This window comes from Oncorhynchus nerka, linkage group LG5, assembly GCF_034236695.1.
Source record: "Oncorhynchus nerka isolate Pitt River linkage group LG5, Oner_Uvic_2.0, whole genome shotgun sequence".
Lineage (NCBI taxonomy): Eukaryota > Metazoa > Chordata > Actinopteri > Salmoniformes > Salmonidae > Oncorhynchus > Oncorhynchus nerka.
This window is the reverse complement of record NC_088400.1, coordinates 20842084-20853409: the sequence shown is the minus strand read 5'-3', so window position 1 is coordinate 20853409 and position 11326 is coordinate 20842084. Positions and strand designations below refer to the sequence as shown.

General features: G+C 39.7%; 1 protein-coding gene across 2 annotated transcripts; it reads left to right on the top strand.

Moving 5' to 3' along the window:
* Positions 1–6778: 6778 nt before the first annotated feature.
* LOC115129233 (phospholipase A and acyltransferase 4-like) lies at positions 6779–10919 on the top strand. 2 transcript variants are annotated; one of them, XM_029659351.2, is made up of 5 exons: positions 6779–7143; positions 7398–7506; positions 8623–8768; positions 9566–9697; positions 9900–10919. In XM_029659351.2, exons 1-5 carry the CDS (start codon positions 7129–7131, stop codon positions 10029–10031), a joined length of 534 nt encoding a protein of 177 aa, XP_029515211.1. In that variant the 5' UTR covers positions 6779–7128; the 3' UTR covers positions 10032–10919. The 2 variants fall into 2 exon arrangements, with proteins under 2 accessions (XP_029515211.1, XP_029515212.1); XM_029659352.2 differs by having other exon boundaries at positions 6891–7143; positions 8623–8759.
* Positions 10920–11326: the final 407 nt, after the last annotated feature.

Genomic DNA, 11326 nt, shown 5'->3' with positions numbered 1-11326 from the left:
CGCTGATCCACTGTAACCTGATCTTTGGATCCTCAAAGGAGAGTCATGACACAGCACAAACTATGGTACAAACATTATTGGGCACAGATAGCACCACAAATGGCAAGAAAGTAGAGACAACAATGCATCACGTGAAGCAACCACAACTGTCAGTAAGAGTGTCCATGATTGAGTCTTTGAATGAACAGATGTAGATAAAACTGTCCAGTTTGAGTATTTTTTTGCAGCTCGTACCAGGCCTTAGCTGCAGAGAACTGAAAAGAGGAGTGACCCAGGGATCTGTGTGCTTTGGGAACCTTTATCAGAATGTGACTGGCAGAACGGGTGTTGTATGTTGGAGGATAAGGACTGCAGTAGGTATCTCAGATAGGGGGGCCTGAGGCCTAAGAGGGTTTTATAAATAAGCATCAACCAGTGGGCCTTGAGATGGGTATACAGAGGTGGCCAGTTTACAGAGTAGTATAGAGTGCAGTGATGTGTCCTATAAGGAGCATTTGTGGCAAATCTGATGGCCGAATGGTAAAGAACATCTAGCCGCTCGAGATCACTCTTACTTGCCGATCTATAAATCACGTCTCTGTAGTCTAACATGGGTAGGATGGTCATCTGAATCAGGGTTAGTTTGGCAGCTGGGGTGAAAGAGGAGCGATTACCATAGAGGAAACCAAGTCTAGATTTAACCTTAGCCTGTAGCTTTGATATGTGCTGAGAGAAGGACAGTGTACCATCTAGCCATACTCCCAAGTACTTGTATGAGGTGACTACCTCAAGCTCTAAACCCTCAGAGGTAGTAATCACACCAGTGGGGAGAGGGGCATTCTTGCTACCAAACCAGATTAACTTTGTTTTAGAGTTGTTCAGAACAAGGTTAAGGACAGAGAAAGCTTATTGGACACTAAGAAAGCTTTGTTATAGAGCGTTTAATACAAAATCCGGGGAGGGGCCAGCTGAGTATAAGACTGTGTCATCTGCATATAAATGGATGAGAGCACTTCCTACTGCTTGTGCTATGTTGTTGATGTAAATTGAGAAGAGCGTGGGACCTAGGATCGAGCCTTTGGGGTACTCCCTTGGTGACAGACAGTGGCTGAGACAGCAGATGTTCTGACTTTATACACTGCACTCTTTGAGAGAGGTAGTTAGCAAACCAGGCCAAAGACCCCTCAGAGACACCAATAATCCTTAGCCGACCCACAAGAATGGAATGGTCTAGCGTATCAAATGCTTTGGCCAAGTCAATAAAAATAGCAGCACAACATTTCTTAGAATCAAGGGCAATGGTGACATCATTGAGGACCTTTAAGGTTGCAGTGACACATCCATAACCTAAGCGGAAACCAGATTGTGTACCCGAGAGAATACTATAGACGTCAAGAAAGCCAGTCAGTTCATTTTTGGCAAGTTTTTCCAACACTTTTGATAAACAGGGCAAAATAGAAATAGGCCTATAACAGTTAGGATCAGTTTGGTCTCGCCCTTTAAATAAAGGATGCCCAGTGGCTGCCTTCCAAGCAATGGGAACCTCTCTAGAGAGGAGAGACAGGCTTGGCGATGATAGGGGCAGCAACCTTAAAGAAGAAAGCGTCTAAACCATCTGGCCCAGATGTTTTTGTTGGGGTCAAGTTTAAGGAGCTCCTTTAGCACCTCAGACTCAGTGACCGCCTGCAGGGAGACTTTGTAGCATGGCAGGGGAAAAAGAGGGAGCAGCATCAGGGAAAGTTGCATTAGAAGGGGTGGGATATGATTAAATGTTTAATGGTTCAAGGAGTCATGGCTGAGTCAAATAGGAATCCTGACTTAATGAAGTGGTGATTAAAGAGCTCAGCCATGTGCTCCTTGTCAGTAACAACCACATCATCAACATTAAGGGACATGGGCAGCTGTGAGGAGGAGGGTTTATTCTCCAGGTCTTTAACCGTTTTCCAGAACTTCTTGCAGTTAGACCCACAGAGAGAGAACTGCTCCTTAAAGTAACTAACTTTGGCCTTCTTGATAGCCTGAGTGCACTTATTTCTAATTTGCCTGAACGAGAGCCAGTCAGCCTGAGTATGCGTGTGCCGAGCGATTTGCCAGATGGAATTCTTGAGGTGGAGTAACTCTGACAGATCACGGTCGAACCAGGGACTGAACCTATTTTTAATGATCATTTTCTTAATGGGTGCGTATTTGTTAACGATACCACTGAAAATTTAACAAAAGATGGTCCAGGTGTCTTCGACAGAGGGGATCATGGTGGCCGATAACATCCAGCAACAAGTCAACAAAGAGTTATTTGAACGTTTAATGCGTAAAACCAGGAAATCAAGTTGTTTGGGGACAGACTTGGTGGAGACAACCGAGCACTGAAGGTGGCCTTGGTAAAGATTGCCACTCCACCTTTGGAAGATCTGTCTTGCCGAAAAAGGTTATAACCAGAAAGGTTAACATCAGTATTCAAAACACTCTTTCTTAACACCGTCTCAGTAATGACAAACACATCTGGATTGGAGCTGTGAACCCACACTTTCAATTGATACATTTTATGTTAAAACCTTCTAGTGTTAACATGCAGAAAACCCAGGCTTTTACGAGAGCAGAAATCTGTGAAGCAGATATCAGAGCAGAAACCAGAATTGGGGTTAGCAACAGTAAATTGGCCTGGGTATACATGCACAAGATCATATTGTAAAGCAATTTCATCAGGTAACATGAATACAAAGCTGGCGAGAGGTGGTTAGAACCCACGGTTGGGTAAACAAGAAAGTTCATAGTCAACAAAGCACGTGTGGCCGATGTGAAATGGCTAGCTAGTTAGCGGTGGTGCGCGTTAATAGTGTTTCAGTTGGTGACGTCACTCGCTCTGAGACCTAGAAGTAGTTGTTCCCCTTGCTCTGCAAGGGCCGCAGCTTTTGTGGCGTGATGGGTAACGATGCTTCGTGAGTAACTGGTTGATGTGTGCAGAGGGTCCCTGGTTGGAGCCCAGGTTGGGGCGAGGAGAGGGACAGAAGCTATACTGTTACACACGCAGGAGTCATGAGGCAAATAGCATAAAGCCCCAGAGAAACAAAGAACGACTTGGGGCTAGCCATTTTAAGTTCAGAGTCACTCGCCCCAACAGTGTGAGTGACGGCGAATGGTCCTTTAAGACGGCCGAATAAAGTTGTCCTGTGGCTGTTGTATTTTGGAGATTCTGAGGAGGATATCTTCTGATGTGATCAAAGCAACAATATTGTTTCTTATTGATGTAATTTACAATTGAAGGCTGCATATCAGTTAAAAATATAGATGAATCCAGGGGGTACTGTATTTTAATTCAATTCAATTCAAGGGTTTTATTGGCATGGGAAACATGTGTTAACATTGCCAAAGCAAGTGAGGTAGATAATATACAAAAGTGAAATAAACAATACAAATGAACAGTAAACATTACACATACAGAAGTTTCAAAACAATAAAGACATTACAAATGTCATATTATGTATATATATAGTTTTGTAACAATGTACAAAAGGGAAAATAAATAAGCATAAATAAGGGTTGTATCTATAATGGTGTTTGTTCTTCACTGGTTGCTCTTTTCTTGTGGCAACAGGTCACAAATCTTGCTGCTGTGATGGCACACTGTGGGATTTCACCCAGTAGATATGGGAGTTTATCAAAATTGAGTTTGTTTTGGAGTTCTTTGGATCTGTGTGATCTGAGGGAAATATGTGTCTCTAATATGGTCATACATTGGGCAGGAGGCTAGGAAGTGCAGCTCAGTTTCCACCTAATTTTGTGGGCAGTTACCTCTGCACCAATGGGACGGGAAACTCTCCTGCCATTGTTAGGCTCAAGAGTTTTCACACCTCTCACTTCACACTTCTGTGCGAATTTCAGTCAGTTTCTTTCATAGCAGCTTCGTATCCTTATTTATTAAGCTTTATATAACAATATTACCAAGAGATTGTCTTTTAATTTTTGTCTTCAGAAGTAAGTTCAGACTGAACATTATTCACCTAGTTTTCTGTTAGATGGTGTTTCCATATTCCGCTGTGTTTCTTATGCAGGTTTTGGTTTGTTAGAAGTTTTTTTTCTTCTTGATAATTCTTGCTAGTAATAGTCCATTCAGGTAATTTTGTTCAAAATGAAGGTTTTAGTTATGGAATGAAGGTTTTGATGTCCTAGCGAAAAAAATTCAAGTTTATTTACATTTATCCAACTCTAAATTCTATCTTTTTGCAGAAGAACTCAGGAGCCCATGCTCTCTGTGTCTGTTCGCTCTCTCTATATATATATTTAAGATGCGGCTGTCCATGGTTCTGATTTCTGTTTGTGCAAGTAGAAAAATATGTTTACACCCTACTTGTCGAGAACCTCCAATGCCATCCTCCTCTCTTTCATGTTGACAAAACAGTCTATCACTCTGTCATACAGGACAGGCTTTTATTTCTTGTTGTCCTAGGCTACCTTGCTAAAATGGTTGTTTGCTAGGCTGACTTCCATTCATGGGCAATGTTAGCTAGTTAACATTAGCCTTCTACATCTAGCTACATATTGCACTTCCATCCTCTCAGGCCAGGGGCACAACAATGTATGAATTAATGGTTGGATCAGAATCACCGTTACAATCATTGGCCAGTAAGGAGAATTAAGTAAAACCACATGTTCAAATCTCTATCTCCATCCATGGCTAATTTAGGAAAGGGACCATTTTAGCTAGCTAGCTAGCCACCGGACGACAACAAGATGCAACAATTCAAGTTGTTTCTGTCAATGACGTATGCGCTCAATGTGATTTGATAGGAGTGACACCAAAATCCAAGCTGGCTTCCCTTGACACTTTCTTTTGGTGCGCCAAGACCATTCACAGTTGAGCTCGCTCAGTTTAGCTCAACGCTGATTGGCACATTTTTTATACTTTTTTTAATCAAGGTAAGCTAAATGCACGCATGCTTCCCTTGCATTCCATTCAATGCTATGGGCGGCAACAATGTCATGCTTGTTTGAACCAGACAGCATCAGATAGATGGCCTACACATAAAGAGACAGAGGGGCACTGTTTTGGTCGCTCACATGCTTTCTCCGGTGAGATACATATGGAGCCAGATAGCTGCCAAAAGGTTGAACGTATGAATCGTTAGGATCGTAAGAAAATCCATACGTAAATTGTTAGGATCGTAAGAAAAGCCATGCGTGAAAGGTAAATGTGAAATTTAATCTGTGAACATATAAACACCATGTTGTGATTACGGAGAAAACTTTTAGTCTTGAACAAATCTTGTGTTGCAATTCTGATGTACAATAATACCTTTCCAAGTTTTGGCAATTTCATCTCACCAACAATAAAAACTTGTGAGGAGTACTATGAGAACAAGCATAACACAGTATACAAAAAACGGAAGTAAGGGAAACCAGAAAGAGGTATCCTGCATGTTTTCAAGTTAAAATTCTCCATTCTATATTACTAATATTTCAATGTTTCATTTAGGCCTATCTACAAACCTGTAGGCATTGCAATTTAGGCTATCATTTTGTGTACTGGTGTCTTGCAGTACTCTATTTGTGTTTTATTACTGCTTTTATTATAGGCCTCCCCTTAAAAAGAGGACCCAGCTCACAGGCCTCTAAATACATTTGAAACTAAATAGTTGAAGAAGCACATGCAGTGGCAATAAGAATAGGCTATTCATAGTCTTGACCATTTGGGACCCCTTGGCTATTTAGCTCAGGACAGGTTATAGCTAAGACTTAATCAATATTTCTTTAATCTAATTTATTGATATGGATATAGCCTCTGCGTGATGGGGTTGTGCAATGCAAATGGCTACAAGCCTACATACAGAGTGGAATTCGCAAATACAACAGTCAAAATGCCTAGTATAAGGCCTACAGTCCGTGCTCCCAAATACGGGAAAAAGTGTACATGATCACCACAGTAGCCCCCACGCGGCTATTAAAAAATAAATGATGCAATTATATGACTGTTAGATAACACACAACAGTATGGCATATTTAGATAGTGGAATAGGCCTAGCCTAAATCATATTTACTTTCTATTTTGCAACTCAGGTGATTATTTTAGACAAGGGTCTTCTGTGTCTTTATAATACAATTCTCACACAAGTAATTTGCTGAAGGCCCAAGCCTGTATTACGTCATCTACTGTTATAACGTCCTTATGGAATGCTCTAGACTATTATTCTGGAAATGAAACCGGAAGCTGCAAATCAACTATAAAGTCTTGGCTAGAGTTGCATGATTGACTAGCGATCTTTGACTAGCTACATTCGGTTCATGTCCTTTGCAGATGTCACACGTTTGTGCTTATAAAAAAAGATGTGTAACCCGAGTAAAGGGAGACGTAAAGTAAGAATGAAACGTGTAAATGTTCATCCATAGTCGTATCATAGGGTTTGTACGTTTACAGATCTAATTTAACGGTCGTATCATAGGGTTTGTACGTTTACAGATCTAATTTAACGGTCGTATCATAGGGTTTGTACGTTTACAGATCTAATTTAACGGTCGTATCATAGGGTTTGTACGTTTACAGATCTAATTTAACGGTCGTATCATAGGGTTTGTACGTTTACAGATCTAATTTAACGGTCGTATCATAGGGTTTGTACGTTTACAGATCTAATTTAACGGTCGTATCATAGGGTTTGTACGTTTACAGATCTAATTTAACGGTTACGTTTTCTGTTTCACACATGGCTTTTCTTAGGATCCTAACAATTTACATATCGATTTCCTTACGATCCTAACGATACATACGTTTTAGCTTTTGGCAGCTATCTTGCTCCATAGATACATTCAGCCTCTTGGGAATGAATTGAAGAAAAATTCTGAAACGGAGAGACAAAAGTAATTGAAAAATTATATATATATATATTATTTAATTTTTTTGGTGTACCCTGGCTCTCCTTGGCATCCATGAATACACTCCACTGATTTTTTTATAGACACCAGAACATAGTGAAATTAGATCAGTATCTAGTTTATTGCATAATATTTTGTTAGCTAATGTCTTAGGAAAACAGCCCCCCTAAATATAACATATAGATTTTGTTCTGACTTTACAGGGTCGAGATAAAGCTCAGGAAAAACGTAAAGTTATTTACAAGCAGAAGGGAAATCAACTGTGGAAAGGAAATAACGGTAACCATGGCTCCAACATTGGTAAGTAAAGTCCAATCCAAATGTTGATTGTGTCCACTGTCTCTGTGTAATCTGTTTTTATGCAAATATTTACATTTTGTTTGTACAAAGTAGTGTTTGCACGACGAGATCTGAGCACTTTCCCTTTCAGAACGGCATACTTGGCAGTTGGTTGGCGGTTGCATACTTCAACAAGAGGGTGTCTAGCAACAACACCCCTGTATGTGGCAATACACAGATTTGCCAAATCCTACTTATTATTTCTCCCTTGACAGTACGATGAGAAGCCAGAGCCAGGGGACCTGATAGAGATATTCAGATGCAACTTCCAGCACTGGACTTTGTACGTTGGTGACGGTTTTGTCGTTCACCTGGCCCCACCCTGTGAGTTATACTATTGAGTATGATCAAATCTTTATTTTAGAAGATATAGTGCACTCAACCATTTATATACAGTAGCCTACATACAGTGGCTTGTGAAAGTATTCACCCCCCTTGGCATTTTTCCTATTTTGTTGCCTTACAACCTGGAATTAAAATAGATTTTTGGGGGGTTTGTATCATTTGATTTAAACAACATGCCTACCACTTTGAAGATGCAAAATAATAATAAGGTATTTCAGTTTTTATTTTTATACATTTGCTAGCATTTCTAAAAACCTGTTTTTGCTTTGCTATTATGGGGTATTGTGCGTAGATTGATATTTTAGAATAAGTCTGTAACGTAACAAAATGTGGAAAAAGTCAAGGGGTCTGAATTCTTTCTGAATGCACTGTTTTTTGATTAGAAGTATTTGTCCCCAAGTCAATGTTTGAATCACATTAGGCAGCGATGACATCTGTGAGTCTTTCTGGGTAAGTCTCTAAGAGATATTGTACACTTGGATTGTACAATATTTGCTCATTATTCTTTAAAAAAATCCTCAAGCTCTGTCAAGTTGGTTGTTGATTATTGCTAGACAGCTATTTTCAAGTTTTTCCATAGATTTTCATGACGATTTAAGTCAAAACTGCTACTAGGCCACTCAGGAACATTCATTGTCGCCCTGGTAAACAACTCCAGTGTATATTTGACCCTGTGTTTTAGAATATTGTTCTGCTGAAAGGTGAAGACAAAAAACGTATTATGTTTACCCTTGAACTTATTTAGGCTTGTCATAACAAAGGGATACTTATTGACTGAAGACATTTCAGATTTTCATTTTTAATTCATTTGTAAAAAAAAAAAAATAAAAAAAATGAAAAGCACTTTGGCATTATGGGTTATTGTGTGTAGGCCAGTGACACAAAATCTCAATTTCTTCCATTTTAAATTTGTACGCAACAAAAATGTGGAAAATGTCAAGGGGTGTGAATACTTTCTGATAAAAACTAATGTGACAAAACTCAACTTTAAACTCATCTTTGGCACTGATGATATGTTTTATGACATGTTTTGTCTGTGCACCCCCTCCGTTGGAACTTTTCCCTCTCCTTCTCCCATGTCTCTTTGCTCCCCAGCCGAGGTCCCTGGAGCCAGTTCCAACAGCCTGATGTCTGTGCTCAGTGACAAGGCTAAGGTGAAGAAGGAAAAGATCTGGGACGTGGTGGGGCATGATCAGTGGTGCATCAACAACCAGCTTGATAAGGATTACCAGGTAAGTACAGTAAGTACAGTATTGTTGCGACCCAAAATAGCACCCCATGGGGCCCTGGTCAAACATAGTGTACTACTTAAGTATTTTTGGGGGGTATCTGTACTTTACTTTACTATTTATATTTTTGCCAACTTTTACTTTTACTTCACTACGTTCCTAAAAAAAGATGTACTTTTTACTCCATACATTTTCCCTGAAACCCAAAAGTACTTAAAAAGAGAACATCCCTGGTCATCCCTACTGCCTCTGATCTGGCGGACTCACTAAACACAAATGCTTCATTTGTAAATGATGTCTGAGTGTTGGAGTGTGCCCTTGGCTGTCTGCGAATAAATAAATAAAAGAAAATGATTCTGTCTGTTTTATTTAATATGTTTGAAATGGTTTACTTTTGCTTTTGATACTTAAGTACATTTTAGCAATTCCATTTACTTTTGATACTTAAGTATATTTAAAACCAAAATACCTTTGAGACTTTTACTCAAGTAGTATTTTACTGGGTGACTTTCACTTTTACTTAAGTCATTTTCTATTAAAGGTATCTTTACTTTTACTCAAGTATGACACTTGGGTACTTTTTCCACCGCTGGGAATAAGGTGCCAGCCTGTGTGATCCTATGTGGCTCAGTTGATAGAGCATGGTGCTTGTAATGCCAGAATAGTGTTTTGATTCCCGCTGGGGCCAACCAAATGAAAATGTATGCATGCACTAGTGTAAGTTCGCTTAAGATAAAAACGTCTGCTAAATGGCATAAATTGCTTAGCATAAAATGATCTGCTAAATGTCATGCATTATATTATTATAGGTCAGACCCATCTGTGAGATACTGAAGGACGCCCAGGCCTATGTGGACCAGGAGCTGCCCTTCTGTGTCTTCAAGGGGAACTGTGAGCACTTTGTCACAGAGCTGAGATATGGGAAGGCTGAGTCTCGACAGGTAGGTACACTGGACTGGTGCTCAACAATAGGTGTACTGTGCTCAGCATAGAGTTATCTTGTGAGCCATAATGACATTCTCAAGCTATTACTGTGTGTCAAGAGAGTGTAGAGTAACTGGATTACTTGTTGTTATACATTCAAAGCATCTATGACTATTTCTGAATCAGTCATTCATTCAAATGAATGTATTTTTCTGCCAGGTTCAGCAGGCTGTGGAAACAGTGGGAATGGCCGCAATGGTGGGCTTTGGAGTCCTTGCTGTTGCAGGTATCGCGGCAGCCATCTTTGGAGGTGGAAGCAAAAAGAAGAATAAAGGGGGAGAATATAAGTGAGCACCTGTATGGGGCGGCAGGGTAGCCTAGTGGTTAGAGCGTTGGACTAGTAACCGAAAGGTTGTAAGTTCAAATCGCCGAGCTGACAAGGTACAAATCTGTCGTTCTGCCCCTGAACAGGCAGTTAACCCACTGTTCCTAGGCAGTCATTGAAAATAAGAATTTGTTCTTAACTGAAGAACGGCATAAATTGCAGTAAATAAAGGTCAAATAAATAAATAAAATATTAAAAAATATGATAGCTTCCTGAGCAGCCAATCACCAATAGGCCTGATAGAGATGAATTATTCAACTACAGTACTACTGCCTTCGTCACTTGAATAATTCTGTTGTTTTCAGAGGGGAGGTTTGAGTATTTTCGTACATCTTTTTAAAAAACTTTTACAATTACACAGACATGATTTGAAAGCACAAAGGAAACGAGGAACAGTGTCTTGTTATAATTCCGAGGTTTAAAGGCTTGGAGGTGTCTTGCAGGCTTCTAGCTGATTTAACAAAAAAATGATCATTTACTTATAAGCTATGAAGTTTCCCTACTAAAGTTTCAACATATTTATCTAGACTGAGATCTTTTTATAGTGGGATAAAATGGTATTCCACTGAAGTTCTGATATTTCTATCATGAATTCAATTGTCTTTAGGACTCACAGAACTACTCCTGGTTAGGGTCGGAGTGGATACGTCCAGTGGGCGTCTTGAGCCCCCACCTGTTTAGCTAATAAAAAAATTAAAAATATATATTTTAAAAAAACGTGTGCCTGTTTTACATGTTATTTTGGCAATTAAACGTGTCACATATCAGTTTGCAAACATTGTAAAAAAAATAAAAAATTTTTTTTTTTTTTTTTAAAGAATCATTGAGTTTAATAAAACAATACAAACATGGTCTCTTTTTTGCTTTCTTGAGTAAGGCAGCTCCAAAATGGAGGTGGTTCAGCCTAGCTCAGTGCTTTCAAAACAACTGGAAACTCAGAACTGGGAAATCTCAGACGTCAGTCAGTTCAATAGAACTGGGAACTCTGAAAAAAACTAGCTCCGACTGGGAAAATACGTTTTGAACGGTCATCCAACTTGTAATTCCAAGTCAGGAACACTGGCCTCTTTCTAGAGCTCTGACCTGAAGACCACTGAAGTCATGATTCAACCTAGTTTTTTTCCCAGAGTTCCCAGTTGTCTTGAAAGCACCATAAATCCAGAGAATGCCAGACTTTGATGACATTTTCCTACAAAGACCGCCGCGCCACCTTCCTGTTCAAGTGAGCACAGCACAACAAGGTGAGTCCAAAAATGTATTT